The sequence below is a fragment of the Protopterus annectens genome, chromosome 6.part1, assembly GCF_019279795.1.
Source record: "Protopterus annectens isolate FY-2018-M chromosome 6.part1, PAN1.0, whole genome shotgun sequence".
NCBI classification, from domain to species: domain Eukaryota; kingdom Metazoa; phylum Chordata; order Ceratodontiformes; family Protopteridae; genus Protopterus; species Protopterus annectens.
In genome coordinates, this window is record NC_056738.1 from 149836432 (window position 1) to 149859877 (window position 23446).

At 38.3% G+C, this 23446-nt stretch overlaps 1 protein-coding gene across 1 annotated transcript in view; it reads left to right on the top strand.

The window, feature by feature from the left end:
- The window catches only part of ABCB11 (ATP binding cassette subfamily B member 11), a 991743-nt gene that overhangs the window by 881651 nt on the left and 86646 nt on the right, over positions 1–23446 (top strand). The window contains exon 24 of the mRNA XM_044075586.1: positions 22588–22829. Within this exon, the coding sequence (XP_043931521.1) occupies positions 22588–22829 (242 nt within the window). The remainder of the gene's footprint in view (positions 1–22587; positions 22830–23446) is intronic.

Sequence of the window (23446 nt, forward strand, 5' to 3'; positions counted from 1 at the left end):
AAATTCTAATTACTAAATCAGGCAACCTTACATGTTATATATAAAATATAAAATAGTTCTGATGCAAAATTAATTTTCCAATGCACATATATACACACAAATAAAGGAAAACATATCTAAATTACATATAAATATAGGAGAAAGAAAGTTGAAAGCCCAGTGGCTATGCATTTTTTGTCCAAGCACCAAGGTATGGATGATAGTTTATTATACATTATACATTCACCCTGTGCATCAGAACCATGTTAGCATGACCCTGCATCAATGGTATGGATGACAGGGATGTGGCACAGGTATCATAATATGCACAGGGTGTGTTTTTTGGGTTTGCCAGAGACCTAGGCTAAGCTGTTTGGTTGACATCATGTGTGTGTGTGTGTGTGTGTTAGGGAGTTCTTTATCAATTGGGCTGTGCAGATGTGGTGTGTGTAGGTATAGAGGTGCCCTAGCTGTGTTGGTGATGTGTGTGTGTGTGTGTGTGTGTGTGTGTGTGTGTGTGTGTGTGTGTGTGTGTGTGTGTGTGTGTGTGTGTATGCACACAGTTCTACCATGTGGCTGCCTTATACAGGGGTTTGTTGGACAGATGCAGACCATGCATGGCAGGGTGTACAGTTCACCATGTTTGGCCACAGACATAGGAACTGTGCCTGCCAGGGGTTTCACGGGCACTACCAGGTAGAAGCCCAGATATGTTACTCTCCCCGATGATGACAATTGTCCACTGGATCCACATCCATGTTGGGACCAGCCAGGACCATGTGCACGTGGCTTGATGCATTGTAGTGTGGACAGCACCCCCCATGCAGTGCTGGTACTGCCACTACGGGAGCAGCTGTGACTTGTTGCACGTCCATGTAGACCTCCACCTGTTGGTATTGCTGACCTACATCCATGTGGATGACACCCTTCTCCCACTATATGCTCTAACACAGACATCACACGGTCAATGATTCCTGCCATCTCACCCAACCGTCTATCCAGGACCTCTGCTAAATAATGTTGGGAACCTGCAAGATCACGGATGTTGTCAAGTATAGCAGAATGAGTAGTCCTCTGGAGCCTCAGACTCTGTCTGGTGTAACTTTCCATACATGCCTGTGCCTCCATGATGGCCTGAAACATGCATCTGGTGACATCTGCTGGGGCACTTCTGCCCAGGGCATGATGGCCAGCAGCCCTCCTGCAAGCACCCCTGTACATCTGCCTGTGTGGTACCTCGCCAGTCATCTGGCTATAGCTGCTGTGTACAGACACACTTGCCATAGTCACCACACTGTCCTGTCCCATGCCACCACCCGCCAACTGTCCCTTATCTATGGCCACTGGTGATGGGGTATGTATGGGCACTGTGACTGTGTGCAGGAATGGAGTGGATAAAAGTGGGATGTCAACCAATGGCACAGCTTCAGCCCCTGACAACCCTGACTGTGCCTCACCATACCTATCATCATTATCAGAGTCTGTATGGACACTAACATCAGTTTTCCTGCAGGATGGACCCTGACCCACCTCACCACCTGTGAGGGGAAAATAAAAAATGTAATTTAAGACCTGTACTTTATTACTTACCTCTACACACATTCACACACACGTGCGCGTGCGCGCGCGCACACACACACACACACACACACACACACACACACACACACACACACACACACTTACAGGTGAGGTGCCACAAAGATATTACACAGACCTCTCATTACCCAACAGTCAACATGTATGATATATGGCACTCAACAGCATGCACTACTCAATCCCTGTTACCAACATTATACATCTCTGTGAGGCATGGGTTGTTTTAGTAGGTGATGACCCTTCCCCTGGAACACACCGCACCCATGTACACAGTTTTGCTGTGCACCTGTACAGCACCTTGGCATGTAATGTGCCCCATACCTCACAAGTGTACATATCATTGCCGAATATGTATATGTGTGGCAGTTGTATTTGCTCTGTTGCTCACAGTCCCTATGTGTTTGTCTGACACATACCTGGGACAGATGTCAATAGTGAATGCCTGACCTCTAATTTGCAGATCTCATCATCAGCAGTGCATGTATGAGCAATAAAATCCAATTACACTGACAACCTTCAAAGCTTAATGTGGATATGAGGAGTGTACACACCCTTGTTGATATGCCAGCCTCTTCCATGGTATTCAATGGGGCCAAAATACTGCATATGTTAGCATTACACACACCTGATATGTGACATATGACCTGTGCAATCAAATGCAGTATCAAACAAATGTGTTAGTCGTGCAGATGCTGAATGAGATGCATACAATATGTGGGTTGCATAAGTGTGCACACCCTTCACACAATGGTTTGCTGCAGCATGTTTTATAAGGAATGTGAATATTTAAAGGAAATGTTCATCACTAGAGGATACCCCTCCAAGTTAGTTGATTCAATATACAGTGAGGTCCTCCATAAGAGGAAACAGGGGATGGTCGTACCTATTTTGACTAATAGTGAGTCTTTAGTAGGTCAGAGAGATTACAATGGTCAATATATTTGTTCATTTATTACCACATTTACTGAGGAATATAGTGCCATTTAAGATATTATTAAACAAAATTAGGCGATTTTTCAAGCTTTTGAAGGGAGTCCTGATATTTTGGGGATTAGACCAGGATTTGTTACTAGAAAAGCCAAGTGTATAAAGAATATGTTGGAAAGTAATGACAAACTTTTTACTCTGGTTAGTGACAGGGCTTTGGGGTATTTACAAGTGTGGTACTTGTAGCTACTGTCAATATATTTAAGAAAAAAATGAAGTGTTTATTAATGGAATTAATATCAAAATGTACTTTTTTTGCAATTGCAAGTTGGTAGGCATGGTATATGTGGGACTATGTAAAGAGTGTCCAAGTTTTTATGTTGGAAAGACTATTCATAGTTTTAAAGATCGGATTTATGAACATATTTATGATATCAAACATATGAAAACTACTAATGCTTTATTTTGCCATTTGGAAAAGCATCCAGATCATGTTTTTTATTTTTTGGTATCAACACCATTTATCAAAATGTGTTGGGGGGTCTGTGGAATGATATGATACAATGTAGGGAATTGCACTGGCAATTGAAATTAAACACCACCTCACCCTGAGGCTTTAATTAATCTATTTCTATATCTTGTGTATTGAGGCTTATGTCTTATTATATTTAACCTAGTGCTCCCTTTTAAATGGATTTATTGCATTCAAGTATTTTATTTAGATGTATTAGAATGTGAACATATTAAGTAACAAGGTTGTGTTTATAGTACTTTCAATTTTAATTCTCTTTTTTTATACATGTGGTGATGAGCAGGGTAAAAGTGTTAGGGTTAAAAGGGTTAAAAAAATTTTTAGGCGTGTCTTGAGCCATGTGACTCTGTAGGAGGGTTATTTAAACTTATTGTTTGTAATTGTTTTTTGAATTCTGATAAGTGTATGCTATACGCACACGAAAGTGCTTAATTCCATTTTGTGAATAAAGTGGTTTGTTGGCCTCCGTTCTTGGTCATGCTTTTGTTTGGGTCAACGCAGTTGGTTGTATTTTTGTTACAGCACCTGTTAAATGAACTACAGCAGTCACTATTCCTGGAAGGGGTATACTAGCATGGCTCATCTTCACTTGCCATTATTTGGTCATTCCACCCTACAAATGTCCCCAACTCTGCCAGATTGCAAGGTCAGCTCATTTGCACCACCCTTGGAGGTCACATAGTACCTTCACTATTGCTGTGGAGTCAGGGTTGTGTCTGGCACAATTCATGATCTTGACTGTGTTCAGATACAGCCATTCTTAGTGAGCTTTGGATGTATGCTTCAGTTCACTGTTGTGTTTCAGGATGACACCCCTACCCATCCTCAGCCTTATTGCAGATGCTTGACAACTATGGGCCACAGATGAGTGTCATTTTGCAGTGTTCCAAATTCAGAACGCCATGTCTACCGGCCTAGTTCCTGCTAATGAACAGCAAACCTAAAGGTGTACACTGGCACCAGCAAGGTAAAAATGGAGATGGTGGGCCTGAGGTAGAGTGAGGTGTTGCTTGTGCACCACATGTATCTTTATTAATACTGTCTGTAGGTTTCAGCCTTGGTCTCAGTACACCATTACACACTGCAACACATGCCTTTGGGAGACTTGCTGTTATGCATATGCTACCTGTAGAGAGCACTGTATGATGTTTCCTGTGGAACAACTCTTCCATCTGATCACCCTAACCCATAGGCCACACTTATGCAGATTCCATGTGATTGTCGACACAGGTACTGCACAGGCAGTACTTGCTAGACATTCCTGCCAGTCCCTCAGTGTTGCTGCATGTTTCTGGGCAGCCTCCATGACTAGTTTGCAACATGTGTTGTCCTCTGTCTTGGATGGGCATCTGTTTATTTTCTACATTAATGTTGTCCCATACTTCATACACACATACATGACTGTCTGCACTGTTTGCCATGGTATATGCAATGGTGAGGTAAGGCTACTTCCCCCACTCCTGAGTGCTACCTTTCGGATATGGGATCCATTCCATGGTTTGTAAGTTGTGTGCAAGCCACGGTTGCCTCTGTTGCAGGTGAGTGGGCAAATGTCATGGGCATACTTCTTGGACAGCAGACCATTACTTGGTGTGACATTGAGGCCCTGTACTTGATGGAAGGTGTGTACTCAAGAAGAGTGAATGCTGTCAGTACCTCAAACGCTGTTTCCACAATATGTTAATTTTAGTGTGTGCACACATATGCTTCCAGTGTTTGTTAAGGTATGTATTCCCCATAGTTGTTGTCCTAACATAGGATTCCATATTACACATTCATTGCTCATGTTAGGATCACATTACAGGTTGTAAAAGGTGTGGCATGTGGTATTGTGATTTACCGTTGTTTAGATCAGGAACAGTTGCCATTGTAATAGTGGTGTATACACTGTTGTAGCCACTGTATAATGGTAATGTTTCAGACATGTCCCTACTGTAGGCCATTTGTCCCACCATTATGTTCATCTCTGTCCACATCTTGCACTGACAGGTTGATAGGTATACTGCAGGACTCTTACATACCCTTCAGATATGCCACCATGGTGACCACTGTGATGCAGTGCAGTTAACAGCAACAATAAGTGAACATGTACAGCATGCATTATGGGTAGGTGTGTTAAATGTGTACATGGCAAATACCATGGCCATAACATGGCCAGTGTATTGGCAAACCTGAACAAAGCAACTCCATAATCACCAGCTACAGGCTGCTGCCCCAGTTGTATACCAGTCGGACCTACATAGTTGTGTGAGAGACGTAATGTCAGTAGCCACACCTGTGGCATTGGTACATAGTGGGAGCAGCATTTCAGTACATCAACAGTACAAACCCACAATACTAGAGATTATGCACATCTGTTCATTACTACACTGCAGCAACAGACTATGTTATCTGACATATGCATGTACATATTTTACAGATGAAGATGGATAAGCAACAGCGGTCTACTAATGTGCCCTGGGGCCTTACCTGCATGCACCTCGTCCATTGTGTGGGTGGCACCCACCTCCACAATGCTATCTTCAGGTTCCTGGCTTGGCTGGCAGAGGGGGTGCCCCAAGGCTGATGAGGAGCTCCTCAGCATGTGTCAGTGAGGGCTGGATGGCATGATCCCCACCTGTGGCAAGCTGGTCCCTCCTAACTGCAGCGGCATGCTGACGGATCTGGTGTATCAGATCAGTGCACTGATGCCACACCTGCTCATAACTGCAGTTATGCAGTCCGACATTATTTACCCTGTGGAGGAGCTCATTCCACAGTGTGGTCCTCTCCTGCAGAGCATGGGACCTGTGGCCAAATAGGGTGCTGTGATGTAGTATGATGAAGTTTATAATGACAAAACTATATAAACAAACACAAATGACTGTAAAAACAAGAAAAGAGAGCCGTACATTCACAAGTAACTAAAAAACAAGCCTTTTATTCCACAAAATATCAGTATGAAGCACTTTTCGTTAAGCTAGATAGCAAAACTTCTTCAGATAACAAACCTTGCTTAACTAATGTATAAATATACATCATGTGACTACTTTGGTCATTAAAACACATTCATTATTCATTAACAAGTCATTGAATTTAAACATACAGTACATTGTTTTAAAAACAAGAGACTTATGAAGTCAGAAACTAGAACCAAAACTAAAAAAGTCAGAAACATAAAAGGGGCTTGACATTCCCAACAAAAGATCTATTTCTCTTCCATTTGTTTTTTAGATTTATTTGATATTTAAATTCATACTAAAAAATATATGTGTGTATAGAAAAGAAATGCATTTAAATTTTTTTTGCTTGTATGTATATATATATATATATATATATATATATATATATATATATATATATATATATATATATATATATATATATAAATGTTTTATCTCATTAGGGCTTTCAGTTTTAAAATGCTTGTGATAGAGCAGAACTCATTCTAGCCTGGGTACTGACAGGCATTTTGTTTAAGTTGCCATAACAGTTCTGCTCTTTCAAGTAGTAAGGGCACTGGCCCACCTCTTATATCTGTCTGGACTTGGTCAATGACTTTAAACTTGAATTTGTGATCTGGAAAGTCACTGCAATGTTTGGCTAGTGCATTGTCAAGTTTTTTCTTTCCTATATTGTAAATATGTTCATAAACCCTCTCTTTAAACTTACGGTCAGTTTTGCTGACATAAAATGCTGGAAACAATTGGCATGATGCTAAATAGACTATAGATTTAGAGTTACAGTTAAACCTTTGGTGTAACCAATAGGTATTGTCTCTCACATTAAATTATCCTGTTTCGATGTATTTACATTAATTACATACTTCGCACCTCAGCATCCATGGGTTTCTAGTAGGAATTGGTCTAATTGATTCAAGAATGTTTTTAAGGTTCCTACCTTTCTTGAAAGTCACCATAGGATGTTCACCTAGTTTACTTCCCATATCATGTTCTGCTGTTAATAACACCCAGTTTTTCTTAATAATGCTTATTAATTCACCTGAGTCATGACAAAATGTTGTTGTAAAACTCAGGGTATATGATGTGACATGTTTAGTTAGAATTATGTTACTTACTGGGTGAGTATTCCTCAGGTACTCTGAAAAACTATCTGTACCTACCTCACTAGATCTAGTGCCATCTAAAATTGGTTTATAAATGCCCTGTTTCCTTTTATTACAGACTTCTAGGATCAGTTGAGATAGTAGTTGTGTTGGATACCCCCTATGTGTGAACATAAACCTAAGGGTCTCACACTCCTCTTCAAAATGAGAATCTTCGGTCACCATCCTTGCTGCCCGGACTAGTTGTCCTTTCACAACTGATTTCTTTTGGCATTTAGGGTGTGAACTGGTGTAATGCAGGAAATAGTTTGAGTATGTGCTTTTTCTGTATAACCAGCAACTTTCACAGTGTATAACATCTGTGTTTCAGCCTCTGTCCTCCACCTATATACCAGGCTTTGTCCAGATATCATGCAGTATGAGGTTGTTAGGTAATGGCCTATCATTATTTAGTGCTGGCATTCCTGCTATCATTCCAGTGATGTTGTGGACTCCCACACCAATTGTGGGGTAGGGTCCATATATATGAGGGCTACAGCTGGACAAAACATGTGTGACCCTGTACAGTCCGGAGGTCAGTGTATGGAGAACAGTGTTATATGCCCTTATAAGACATTTTATGGGTGAGGGGTATTAAATGATTTTAACCTAGGCTGTTACAACATGTGAGGAATATCAGTAATAAGAAACATTAAGGTATGTGGCTGTACATTTTCATACGTTTCACCATAGGAACAGTGGTGGGCTAGAGCTTACTGTCTTACACACAGTTCTGTTTGTCAGTGTGACAGTGACGTTTTAAGTTAAGCATTGTTATGTAACAGATTCATTTACATTATGGCAACTAATACTTTTCCCCCTAGGGGTTGAGTACAGAGTGTAATTGGAGGCTGTTGAACCACATCAGTAATTAAGTGCTGATTGATTCTTATCTTCAAGGCAAGTGTTTTTTTTACTGTTGTACAAATCAAAATGCAGAGCCAGCAAACAGTGGCATATAAATTTATTAGTAAATGATAAGGAGAATAACAACAGACCAGTTTCAGCTAAAAATTTAAGCCTTCATCAGTGTAGGCTTAACATATTTTTAGCCAAAACTGGTCTGTTGTTATTCTCCTTATCATTTACTAATACATTTATATGTCACTGTTTGCTGGCTCTGCATTTTGATTTTGGCTGAGGACTTTTGGGCCTGTTTAGCTACCATACTTGCAGGGGCTTACTTCTTTCTGGATCTTTTACTGTTGTACGCCTTGAAGGCTTTAGCCTAGACAGCAAAATATGTTATGTTTTGCAGATTACTGTATCTTATGTTTTGTTTGAGAGTTGCATTAATCAGTTATTATGCATTTCAAACACATAACTGCTATAAGAAATGGCATAAACAACTGAAATAGTACACAAATAAACATTTCTATGTATGCAAACTGTGTGTGGTGTCCTGTCCTTTACATTGTGTCTGGGTATATGTTTCATGCAATAATTCTCATTTGTAGGAAAGAATCAGACACTGGCCATTTGAAGAGGTGACTACTGTAGGAATAATGGCTGTTTGATATGCTGTGCACCCTCTATATATATTCTTTTTATATATCTATAAGTATTTATATATTTATATGTGTATATATATATATATATATATATATATATATATATATATATATATATGTATATATATATATATATATATATATATATATATACATATATGTACATGTATATATATATATGTGTGTGTGTGTGTATGTGTATATATGTATCATTAGAATGTTTAGTGCTTCCACATTGTACATTCCCTATGGTAGACTGACTGTTCTGCATGATATGTTAGAGAAATCATCCTGACATCTTACAGCTGAAATGGCTTACTAGTAACTTGCTGTGGCTATGTTATGCAGGATCCTGGGTTCAAGACTTGCAAGTGCTGGTTAGTTTGTTGCAAGGCAGATCACTTCAGCTGTGGAGAAAGGGATAATGGCAATAATTACAAGAGATCCCTATTTTGGGCCCTTTCACCCCCATTAACAGTGCCTTTGGTCAGATATTTTGCAGTGAGAGGTTCAGAGTGTGGATCCAATGTCTGAATGCAATATAGATATATATATATATATATATATATATATATATATATATATATATATATATATATATATATATATATATAAAATGCACACACTCTGGACAAAGCTTGACAAAATGGGGGTACAAATAGGGACATATTTTGAATATTGCTCTCATAAACTTGGAGAGTTGCTAGAGTGACAGGATTTGTTTTAATATACATTTTCTGAAGGTTTTCTGGTCTGAAATTCAAATGTATGTCATTATTTAGTGACTGCAGTTCTGAGATCATCCCACTGATTTGCCAGGGGGACAGAGGAACAGGCAGAAAATATGAGCCATTTATCTGGACATTCTGCATAAATCTGTACAGTTGAGAGATATGATTATGCATACAGCTTACTACCACTCCCAGGATTCAAACCATGGCTGTGTGTTCTAATAATACAATAATTTAAGTTTTATCAGAGTGTGCTATTTTAATATTGCTGTCTATCTCTTCAGTGTTTTCTAAGTCTCTCTTGGTTGTACAATCTGATCTTGTACTTACAACAGTCTTATACAGACATTCCTAGACATTTATTTTTATGTAGCACAGTGTGGGTAACAGTGGTTAACACAACATTACTATTCAGAGAATGCAACAATATATGCCATACAATAGCAGATTAAACACAACCAGTCCAGGATTTAGAACTTTATTGCCAGGCAGTTACAGTTTTATTTAAATATGACCTTTATGGGACTATTACTGTCATATTGGCTGGTTTATTCAGTACAACCCATACTTTATATTTATTTGGTATGGCTACTACAAGCAGGATTGTTACTCACCATCCTTGCGATGCAGCCTTTGCAACCTACTAGCATGGGCTTCCTGATTCACAGCCCGCTCAGCTGCAGCTGTAAGGGAAATAGAGAAATATTTAGGCATATTTAGGCATACCTATCCATCACATGCACAGGCTGGACATTAGTAAACAGTTATTGGTATGACTACTTACACACTGCTGGGATAGCACCCCTCTGCCTTGCTTCTTGGACCCACTCATCCACGAGCTCCCTCTTTCTTCACTTCAAGTCAGCATAGTGGTCACCAGTCTGAGGGATACCAGTGGCACTGGTGAGATCACGGGCAAGATGGTCCCAGGCTTTTGTTTTATATTGGGAGCCTTGGTACTGGCCCTGCAGCAGTCTCTCATCATGGTTTTGTACCAGGAGTCCTACCATGACCTTGGACCTCTGTATGCCCCAGCGCTGCGCACGGAATTGCATGCCCTCACCAACTCCTGCCATACTGCCTAGGGCAGCAGCAACCACTTATGAGCTGTATTCCTGCCTTTGAGGTTTAAATACAGCTGATTTCCCACCCTTTGCCGTGACTGGATGGTTTTGAATATGCTGAATTAAGATAAGCTATGGGCAAACCTACTTAGTTAAGGTTGGCAGTGCTTAAAGGGAAAGTTCAGCACTGCTTACCAATGGGCAAATCCACTTAGCTGGGCTACTCATTGCTTAGCAGTCATATTTACACAATGCTTACAACTAGTAAGCAGAGCTGTGCAATGTTTAGCATTGCTTCTTTTTTATTTTATAGACTATCTGCTGTATGAGATTGATTCATCATTCATACATATTTTAAATTTTTTTACGGTCCCTGACATACCCCAATGTACTTTCATTACATTTATTCATTTGTGACTCTACTGTATGGGGCACTTGTGTTTATATGGGGGTTTCACAACTTTATTAAACTGACACCTCACATCTGGATCTACTACACTACTCTGGTTAACAAATATATGTTATTTAGTAGCTAATTATAAAAAAATGTTTATGTACTGCTTTCACATGTAAAATGCACATTGGTTACAGTAGGGATTGAACCAGGAAGGGCTGCTTGCAGTACTGCTTAGGTTGGATGTCTCTTGCTATTTAACTTCGTGTGCTGTTTAAGCAGGACTAAGCGTAGCTAAGCAACAGGCACACCAGCTATGCTTAAACTTTATTGCATGTTTATAAAAAAATATTTGTTGTATTATTTTATTTGTACCCTTCAGAATATCCATGCTAATGCTGAACCTGTTATTCTATCAACTTTCTGCTTTGTGGGATGATTGTCCCTTTTGGCTTTGTCCACATTCCTTACTCTGATGGGTTGGGAGGTGTGCACTATGTGTTTATGCTAAATGTGGTATTCTAACAACATTTGTCTTGGTAGGGACGATTGTCCCTTATGGCTTTCACCAAATTTGTTATCCTGATAGGTTGGGGGTGTTACGAGCTGAAAGGCAATTCTGGAGTGCAGGGGGTGTGTATATTGTGAGAGCTCTGCTCTCAGACACACCGCCTGTGCTCGTACATGGAACTCTGTCCATTTTACAGCATGGCAGCATGCCTTCATACATATGTATGGCGTGCTGCCGTGCTGAAGGAACGGTCCCTGCTGTGCAGGAATAACTTATTCTTGCACGGCTGCTTGCTGAATCCCAGGGAATGTCTCGTATTTCTGTGGTTTCCTTTTAGTGTTCTTTGCAAATTCTTTCTGAAATTTCTGTTGTTTTCTTTTAAGTGCCTTTTATAGATTATGTGATTTGTTTCTGTGACTTTTTCTTTATAGTAGTAGTGTCTCCTGCAGTCAACCATCCACATGCCTAGGAGTGGAAATACGAATAGATGTCAAAATGCTTATGAATGCCTTTCCTTCAATTAAAAAAAATGATGTCAGGTTTCTGTGACTTCCCCTCATATCTTGTGTTTAAAAATCATGTAGTTCAGTGATTATTACCAAGATATCTAAAAAGCAAGCATTTCAAATATGTTTATATTTGCGATAAAAATGTTTGTCCCCTCTGTTTCCATCAGTAATTTTATATGTCACAAGCAGTAACTTTTCCTTGTGGTACCCCTCTATTTGTTTTAAACTTTGTATGTCCATTGCAGTCACCCATACTTAATGTATTCCTGTATTTCTTTGTGAACCTTTATGTGCTCCTGTATGTCTCCCATGCACATAGCATCTGTTTCTCTCTGAACCTTTATGTCCTTGACATTCACCCATATTCATGACCTTTCCATTTGCTGTTACTTGATATCATTTTCTTTATAGTAAACTCACCATTATGAAAACGAAACTGTCTGTGAAGTAGATATGACTTAGACAAGTCATGGGAGGTTGGCATAATGGTTAAGGTATTTACCTTACAGTTACAAGGTGCAGTGTTTGATTCTCACATGGGGTAATTGGCTAGGCTTAAAAATGGCCCATAAGGGCTGTTAGCCTAGTACTAATCTATGAACCTAATATAAACTGGTAACAGGCTTCATGTACTACTTACAACAGAGACTCTACCAAGACAGATTGGATGTTCCTTTCTATATTTGCCTCCAGCCATTCTCTAACCCCACCACATATGCATACGCATAATATCAGCCTTATATGAAGCATGAAGCCCTTGTAGAAAGAAACTACCCACCGTGGCAAAGAATAAGGTGGATAACAAAATGAAGTGAACCTAGCAGTGCTATTCTCACATGTGGTCAGCCAACTGCATGCCCAAGAATTTAGAGTGGAAGCAGAAATACCCTTTCTTTCGATAAAAACACCAGTAGTTCACAAGAAATGGCAAAAAAAGAATTCTCAGCCAATAAATGCAAAGAATTATTGTACTTGCTGTTTATGTTACCCTGGGAATTATCCCTGGAATTCAGGTGAATTCTGGTATCTGTGCAGCACTATAAGTAGCATTGTCTGCAATTAAGTAAAAAGGAAATGCAGCAAAATTATAAGAATACAGTTCTAGCATTTACAGTCTCAATTTTATTATAGCCAGAAAGTCAATACTTTACAAATCTTTATATACAATGTGTGATCTGTGTTAGGTGATAACTTTTCTGTCAAACTGCAAGCTAGGGAATATACAATGCAGCCTTCCTCACACAGACCAAACTTATGATGATGTATTGATGAATATTTACGAAACAAATACAGATGTGAGATTAAAGAAACTGCAGTAAATTAAAGGGGGTATCCCACAAGTAATCTATACTAAATTTGTAGACAGTTTGGTGTGGAAAAGACCAAATTTGTTAAGTATATACTAATATCTGGTTTGATGTATACTGTGTAAGAAAGAAGTATGTGTATATATATATATATATATATATATATATATATATATATATACTGGTTTAATTCCATTCCTTGAACTACTAAAATTTGTACATGAAATATCCATGTAAAGAATTTGAAAAATTCACTTTTCAAACATTTGACGGTGTTGGGTTGTTTGAGATTGCAATAGAGTGAGGACTAGGAATTTGACCTTTTCCCACTGTAGTTTGATCTTGGCATGGGGATGCTTGCAATAAATGTTGGCTTTCTTTTTTTTTTTGTTTTGTTTTTGCTGTTTTTGAACCTTTGTGATCTGAACTCTAAGCATTCAAACTTTTTGTAGTTTGTGCGCTTGTCATAGACTCATAGGTATAGGTAGATAAATAAATTGATATATATAGATATGAAAAAAGTATTGGACTGGTTACAGAGAAGAGATTCATTCAATTCTTAGGCATGAGAGGAAAGTGCAAATGCACTTATACAGGAAAAGAAACACAAGTGCTGGACACAATCACTGCAGGCAGTTTAGAAAAAGGACAATAAGATGTTATGCATTTTTATTGTCCATTTATGGGACATTCTTTACAACCAGGCAATTGGTTATAGGTAACGTGATACATTTTAGGTATAAGGATGAATGGGCAAAGATACTAGAATAGTGATCTAAGAACTATATTAGAAATTTAAAATTCCAGGAGTATTGAGTATTAGGAATTATCATCCATGTATTCAAAGGTGGTCACCTAAAGAAAGCCTATAGGTACCATCCTACTGCTTTGTTAAACAACTTATTAAAACTATTTTCCATCAAGATATTAGATTTGGGTGAGGAGTCTTTTATAAATAAGTATCAGTTAGTCTTCCAAAGTAGTAGAGTAAACTTTGTTACTTGTTTGACCCTCACACATTTTGTTGAGAGGTATACACTGGTAAGGTTGCAAGCACTGTATACATTATTGGTTGATCTTAAAGCTAAAGGCACACATGAGCTCGTGAGCTAGCGAATAGGAATAAACTCTGGTTAGTCAGGGGGAAAATAGGAATTACTGAAGAATTGATTGTGGTCACTGAGGCATTTTATTCTTCAACTTGGGTGTCCCAGATGGAATTATCTTATCGGTGCCATCTGTCAGTTAAAATTCAAATTACTGTAGGAGTCAGACAAAGATATATATATTAAGAATATAACTGATTCATTGAAACCAATGGAGGGCTATCCTCAAGATTAAGGGAAAGTATTACCTTATATTAGGTTATGCAAATGACTTTTTTGACTATAGCTGTGAGTTACAATGCTATGAGATATTACAAGAAAACTTTGGAAACTTTTATGGATCAAAGCAATCTTGTAATAAATGTCAGGAAGACTAGGAGACTCTGACTAGGCACAAAGTCCCTTTTCAGCAGAGTCTCAGGTAGAAGAGCTCCGGTTTACATATAGTCAATACATGTTCCAAAAGATAATTAGTTATTCCATAAATATACTGTATATTTAAAGCAAAAAATAATAATATAATATAGACAAAAATATATATGATTAGAAATAAATCTTAAGCAAAATATGTGCACAGGAAAGATCTTGAAGACTACAATATGTTTATGTAATATCTAAGATGAATAAGGTGGACTGTGCAGTCTGGATAATGGAATACAAACTGGAAGGGTTTACCTTAGTTTCTCTTACTCATGTTTTGAAGGCTAAACTTTACCCACTATTCACCTATGGTGTTGAAATATGGGCTAATAATGATATGAAGGATTTAGATGCCCAGATCTGCAGATTGTTGAGAAAAGTGTTCAAGTTTATTTATTATAATTTATTTATTTCAGTTTAACTGAGTAAATGGGTTGGTCAAATAATCTTTTTCAGCCAAGATCTTGGTCAAAATAGGTTGAGGTACAGTACAACCATCACAGTTTAAAAATTCACAAGTGCAGTAGCATAAATGTTACATTTTACAAATGTACAAATCCAATAGAAGGACAGATAGACAGTAGAACAGAGTTACACAGCCTAGGATAGATTACATCCATTAGGTGGAGTGCATTGATGTTTACACACTATAGAAACATATTTTACAAATGTTAGCGTCTTCTTCTTTTGGCTGCTCCCGTCAGGGGTCGCCACGCAGATCAACTGTTTCCATTTCTTCCTGTCCTCTGCATCTTGCTCTGTCACACCAACCACCTGCATGTCCATTTCTTCCTGTCCTCTGCATCTTGCTCTGTCACACCAACCACCTGCATGTCCTCTCTCACCACATCCATAAACCTTATCTTATGCCTTCCTCTTTTCCTGTTACCTGGCAGCTTCATCCTTAGCATCTTTTTCCCAATATACTCTGCATCCCTCCTCAGCACATGTCCAAACCAGTGTAATCTTGCCTCTCTGGCTTTGTCTCCAAACCTTCCAACCTGGACTAACCCTCTAATATACTTATTCCTAATCCTGTCCATCATCATCACACCCAGTGCAAATCTTAACATCTTCAGCTCTGCCACGTCAATCTCTGATTCCTGCCTGTTTGTCAATACCACTGTCTCCAACCCATATAACATAGCTGGTGGTCTCACTACCCTCTTGTAGACCTTCCCTTTCACTCTTACTGGTACTCTTCTGAAACAAATCACTCCTGATACTCATCTCCACCCACTTGGTCCTGCCTGTACTCTCTTCTTCACCTCTCTTCCACACTCACCATTACTCTGAACTGTTGATCCCAAGTATTTAAACTCATCCACCTTCGCCACCTCTACTCCCTGCATCCTCACCATTCCTCTATCCTCCCTCTCATTCACACACATATATTCTGTCTCAGTCCTGCTGACCTTCATTCCTCTCCTCTCTAGAGCATATTTCTACCTCTCCAGGATCTCCTCCACCTGTTCCCTATTCTCACTACAGATCACAATGTCATCTGCAAACATCATAGTCCACGGGGACTCCTGTCTGATCTCGTCTGTCAACCTGTCCATCACCATTACAAATAAGAAAGGGCTCAGAGCTGATCCTTGATGTAATCCCACCTCCACCTTAAACGCATCTGTCACTCCCACCACAGACCTCACCACTGTCACACTACCCTCGTACATATTCTGTACCACTCTTACATACTTCTCTGACACTCCTGACTTCCTCATACAATACCACAACTCCTCTCTAGGCACCCTGTCCTATGTTTTCTCTAAATCCACAAAGACACAATGCAACTCCTTCTGACATTCTCTGTACTTCTCCATCAACACTCTCAAAGCAAACATCTCATCTGTAGTGCTCTTTCCTGGCATGAAACCATACTGCTGATCACTAATCATCACCTCCCTTCTTAACCTAGCTTCCACTACTCTTTCCCATAACGTCATGCTGTGACTGATCAGTTTAATCCCTCTGTAGTTACTACAGCTCTGCACATCACCCTTATTCTTAAAAATTGGTACCAAAACACTTTTTCTCCATTCCTCAGACATCCTCTCACTTTCCAAGATTTCATTAAACAATCTAGTTAAAAACTCTACTGCCATTTCACATAAACACCTCCATGCTTCCACAGGTATGTCATCTGGACCAACAGCCTTTCCGTTCTTCATCCTCTTCATAGCTATCCTTACTTCCTCCTTGCTAATCCACTGCACTTCATGATTCACTATCCACACATCATCCAACCTTCTCTCATTCTCTTCATTCATCAGCCCCTCAAAGTACTCTTTCCATCTGCTCAACACACTCTCCTCGCTTGTGAGTACATTTCCCTCATTATCCTTTATCACCCTTACCAGCTGCACATCTTTACTAGCTCGGTCCCTCTGTCTAGCCAATCGGTACAGGTCCTTTTCTCCCCCTTAGGGTCCAACCTTTTATACAACTCGTCATATGCCTTATCCTTAGCCTTCACCACCTCTCTCTTTGGCATGCACCTCATCTCCTTATACTCTTGTCTACTTTCTTCATCTCTCTGACAATCCCACTTCTTCTATGCCAACCTCTTTCTCTGTATACTCTCCTGTAATTCTTTATTCCACTACCAGGTCTCCTTGTCCTCCTTCCTCTTTCCAGATGTCACACCAAGCACCTTTCTAGCCATCTCTCTTACTAGCTCTGCTGTAGTTACCCAGCTATTCGGTAACTCGTCACTGCCACCCAGTGCCTGTCCTAACTCTTCCCTGAACTTCACCTCACAATTACCATTTTTTAATTTCCACCATTTGATCCTTGGTGCTGCCCTCACACTCATCCTCCTCTTCTTCATCACCAATGTCATCCTACAAACCAACATCCTATGCTGCCTAACTACACTTTCCCCTGCCACCACTTTACAGTCTCCAATCTCCTTCAGATTGGCCCTTCTACATAAGATATAATCCACCTGTGTGCATCTTCCTCCACTCTTGTATGTCACCCTATGCTACTCCCTCTTGTTAAAATACGTATTCAACACAGCCATGTCCATCCTTTTCGCAAAATCCACTACCATCTGACCTTCTGCATTCCTTTGCTTAACACCATACCTACCCATCACTTCCTCATCCCCTCTGTTCCCTTCACAAACATGCCCATTGAAATCTGCTTCAATCACCAGTCTCTCACCCTTGGGTACAGTCATTATCACTTAATCCAACTCACTCTAAAATTTTTCTTTCTCATTCATCGCACACCCAACTTGTGGAACATATGCACTAACAGCACTCATCATTACACCATCAATTTCCAGCTTCATAAACATCACTCTATCCAACACTCTTTTCACCTCCAAAACACTCTTACAAATGTTAGCTATTATGTATTTTTATTTTTATGGCAAAGTGTTGCATTTGAAACTACAAAGATTTCTAATTTACACAGTTGACATTTACAGTAAACAGATTAACTATTTGTCTTGAAAGCAGGTATACTTGCCTTCAACAGTGAAATGCTCTTTCAGTTTGGTTTTAAAAAGATTCTAGTGTAACCTGCTCTCTCACTTCACTAGGTAGATGATTCCAGACAGAGGGTCCAAAGTTGAAGTATGCTTTTCTTCCATTAAGATTTTAAACCAGGGTCAGATGAGGGAGACTATGTCTGCAGCGTTGCCCCTCAGAGAGTAATTGGGGGACTGGTTTGGAATATGGAACACTCTGGGGGACAATAGCACACAGGGAGTATTTTGAATAATATGGTACTTCCTTCCTAGCAAATTACCTCATGGATGAGAATTAGATATAACATATTGGACTGCCCTGCAAGATTCCCAGATAAAGGCTTTGTGGATCAAAATGATTAAGAAGGAATATTTGGAAGGCTGTATGGTTGTATTGTCTGAGAAGACAATAATGACAAGAAGGGGAGTAAGAGTCAACAAATTGCTGAAAAAAGTTGAGAAAGTGTTTCTATTTTATGGCAATATTTACTTTAAAAAGTATTGAGCCAAAACGATTATATTAAACCAATATTGTATAGCATGTAGTAAGATAAAAGATCAGGGAATTTAAGGCTATTGATGAGGCTGTTAAGAGCTATGCATGTGTTTTCTCAAACTTTTATGTGCAGTCTTCAATAGAAACACCAACACAGCTTATTTAAATAATAAAGCTCTGTGATATAATTTTGAAATCATGTACAGCAATCTATTATTTTCAGACAGAATATTAGTTCAAAGGGTCAGAATGTATCTGTTACATATAGAAAGTAAAATTGTATTTATTCATTTATTTATTTATTTTTATTTTCTTAACCAGGTCAGTCTCATTAGGGTTATGGACTCCTTTAAGGGGAATCTCAAGCTAGTCTCCGTACTGACTAAGGGACATCTAGCCCATGAAATGGTGATATCATCATATTGTATGTGATAATCACCAGAGAACCTTTTACTTCCAGCTGAGCTGTCACCCATTGTTTTTTCATTCCATCTCATGCTGCATTGCAGTGTCACTGTTAGGAAATGAATGCAAACATCTGCTGTGTGAATAGACATCACAGTTTGCTGAACTACTGACGATCTCTGTTAATTAGAATGTGCAGTGCAAATTATACAGTTGTGTTATTGACTGACAGGGCAGAAATGGCTGCTCCAATTTGTTTCTATTCAAGATGCATGAATATCAGCACCAGTATAACACAGAAGCTTAGGAAAATTGTAGATGTTTCTAGACTGATCTTAAACTCATATACCATCCAGTGGAAATGGGGTATAAGTTAGACTGTGACAGCAAACATCCTCTGAAACACTTTATCTGGTACCTGTGTTAGAAGCCATATGTCAGTTCTCCATTATATTCAAGAAGAAATAATATTATACCCAGGGACAAAACATACTGACACTACCAGTAAACCATCAAAAACTTAATTGTCCAGAATTACATTGCTGTTGCTGGTTCATGGAGTTTTGGCTCCAATCTATATGCAGTTATTGCCCTGTGTAGTTAAATGTGTATGATTTTGTTTTACTTCTGATGTAATGGCAGTTTAGTGTAAATATATTCTAAGCACTAGTTTCATCCTGACTCCCGATCGGTCACATACTCCTCTAAGGAAATACAGTATAATGCAAAGTGTGGCTCTGAAACAGTGTTTTTGGTATCTGTGCATGTGGCTATATGTCTGACCACCTACCTCTAAGTTTTTCACTGTATATAAATCCTGATTCACATGGCAGCACATTGCATTTTTCAGTAAATTGAGTTCAGGCCTTATCTTAGATGCACTACGTCTTGTCTGGTGAAATGCATATTTATATATCTATATCTCTAGGGTGCCTGTCAATAAATTGAACATGCTCAGTTGACAGCTAGGCATGTTATTGCCTAATATCACAAGGCAGAAATGCGAATGAGCAAAATGTTGAAGCACTAAGTTTTGCTGAATGTTTTGACATTCAGAATGTATGTGTATGTGTGAGGTTTTGCAGATTAGCATTACAGTAAGGGTTAAGAAAGGGGATAAATGTTGCCTTATGTCTAGGTACCAATATGTGTGAAGCATTTCCATGTTATAGGAAGTGACAAGTAATTGTACTGGGTAAAGAAGCTAGTTTAGTCATAAAAAGATAACCTATTGATCATTCCCAACAGGAACAACTCCATCAAATATGTTATTACCATGTAATTACTTCAGCAGTCTGTACATAAATGACTAAAACAATGTGCTAACCTCAACCATCAGTTAAATTATAATAATTTTCTGTCTACTTAGGGTACATAGTAACAAAACATGCATTGACTTCTACTATGCAATTTGGTGGTAAGTGAGAAGTCATAATAATGAGAAGTATGTCATCTCATTTCCAGGTTTCATTTTGCATCGTAACTCTCACCTACACCTCATTATAAGGATAGTTCCTTATTCAGAGTGCTTAAGATTCTACGTTCCACACTGTTCCCCATTGAAGAAGTCTGTTATATTTTCATTTTGTGATTTTTTTTTCAATCACATTATTTCATCAATAGAACTTTTTAATATGTGTGTGGAAATAGTAATCATGCTGCAAAATTCCTATTTGAAATTGTAAGAAAATGTTACTGTGTTACATGTTTTGTCCACTTGTTCATTGCTGTGAGAGCTACTGTCTTATATTCTGGGAATTGAAGATTGACAGTTATGGCTCCCATTCATTCTAATGGTCATTTGAACAGAAAATAGTTATCCCCCAAAACTCTTGAAGATGATATTTTTTCCCCAATTTTTTCCCTTTATATAAAATTGCAAACAATAGAAGAGGATGAATAGTAGACTTCCTCAGAGCCTAAACTCAAAAGCATGTGTCTATATAGCTAAGAAACATTAACTAGTTTGTTGTAATCATTTTTTAAATCTACATTTAAATGTGATTTGTTATTAAGTGTGGATCTATTAAATGTACTTATTATTTTACTATATGAAATGTCTGTCAAATTATCAGGATAAAATTTTATTCCTCATTTGATCCAGCAGACTCTTATATAAGGTCTGCTGGTACCATACATTTTAAGCACTAGTAATGCCTGACATTTCAGCTTTCTTTAGTTTCATTTGTTCATAAGACCTGTTGAAATAGTTATGCGTATTGATATATCATACAGTGTTTGCAGCTGAGTAACTACAGTTCATGTGGCCCACTCCAGTGGACTAGAGAAATGAGGCCCTGACTACAGCCCAGGAAACCCGATATCAATAAGCATCTCAGATACTTGTTGAAGATCCCGGGGGAGGATAGACATGCCCATCATGAAATGAGGAGTGCAAGCTGAAAATATTCAGTAACAACATTTCTCAGAAAAGGAGCAACACTACATATAGAGCTTCAGGGAGACTATCAGCCACTAAGGCACTTCAGTTACAGCTGTCATTGTGAGTATACTGGAACATGCAGTCACATCAGGGAGGGTATGTTGTTCCCTGCAGTGATACAAGTCATCCATCCCCCACTCAAAGAAGGGGATTAAACCTACAAAGGAATCAGAGAATTTTCCCTTTCCCCACTATAATATGATCTTGGATTTGTTATATATATTTGGCATAGGGTATGGGGGGTGCAAGGGAGCTTGCCCTGTGACAAAAAAAAAATGTTTGATTGTTTTTTTTTTTGATAGGCTACTGATTGGTTGTATTTGGTAGCTTGCTCTCAAGATATCCATACATTTATCTCTCTCATTTTATATATATATATATATATATATATATATATATAGAGAGAGAGAGAGAGAGAGGTATATGCACACACATATATATTTAGTGTATATACCAAGTCTAAAATTGTGGTATCATGGAGTATGCACTTTACTGTGAGATGCAGTAATCTCATTGTTAGTACACAAAAAAAGAGCAAGTTTCAGAATTGACTATTACTTTTTTGAATCTCATTTGTTTTGCAAAGGGTCAGGTCTCACAAAATCCAGTCTTGTACTGCTGAAAGGGTGCTGAAGTGCTGCTTATTGTGTTTCATATATTTGAAACATATGCTTCAAAAATATTACATATTCAAACTGCTTTTGCAACCGAAGTGTTTATTACATTCCTCATAAAACAGTGTGTAGCTGTCTACATTTATTTGATTATAAGGATTTAGGAACTAGAACAGGAAGCACAATCATGATTCCTAATGATCTAGCTAAAAATAAGCAGACAGCTGTAATTAAAGTGAGACAAACAGCAGATACTCATTACCTGTAAAATAAGCAGGGCTGAATTTTGCAACAGTATATGCAGACTGCCTGTACAGGACATTACATAAAAATAATCATTGTGCGCTATTCCATTCCATGCAAATGTGTGTGATATTGTTACATATCCTACTGCAAAGCTTTTTACTAAATTTATAAGGTGAACTGCACTGTCCTTTGTTCACTGTTTTTAATACACTGCGTATTCTTTTTCAGATTTCTAGTGAAGCCCTCACTAATATACGAACCATTGCTGGATTGGCAAAAGAAAAGAAATTTGTAGAACTATATGAAGAACAACTGGAAGCCCCTTACAGAGCAGCTATTAAAAAGGCCAATGTGTATGGAATCTGCTTTGGTTTTGCACAGTGCATCATATTTATGTCAAATGCTGCATCATACAGATTTGGCGGTTATCTGGTTGCAACTGAAGGTCTTCATTTCAGCTTCGTATTTAGGTAACTGTTGCACTTAATGTGTAAATTAATGTTTTTATCTTACTTTTGGTTATCTTTCTGAACACTAAATAATAAAGCAGTACCAATAATTCACATTCACCCATGGCAGAACTGTTGTATCTGATGTTTGTAATTACTACAATACATCATCTTGAAAAGGCATATGCGCCTTCACTTGTTTGCTGGCATTTTGCTAAAGTTATTTAAACAAAGTCACTCTTTTCTTTTTTTTTTTTTTTTTTGCTCAAAATGTTTTATTTAGTTTTCCAATAACAATAGAGAAAAAAAATAATTTTACAATTTAAATGACAAATTGTGATAAACTATGTACAAAATTTACAAAGGCCTCAAAAGCAATAGAGAAGGGAATAGAAAATAATATAAACATATAAAGAAGGTTATACAATATTTAAAAATTCTTGCTTCCAGTTTGATTAATTAGATAAAAGTATATCTGGCTTCATTGTCTTATTAAGAGAGAGAACTTTCTCCCAAGAATTATTAGTCCATTTTCTAGGAAAAATTCTTAATTCTTTAGCTTTTATTTCCGTAGATGCTACTTTGTCCAGTAGAATAATGAAGTCTTCAAAGGTTGGAATGGAGGATGATTTCCATCT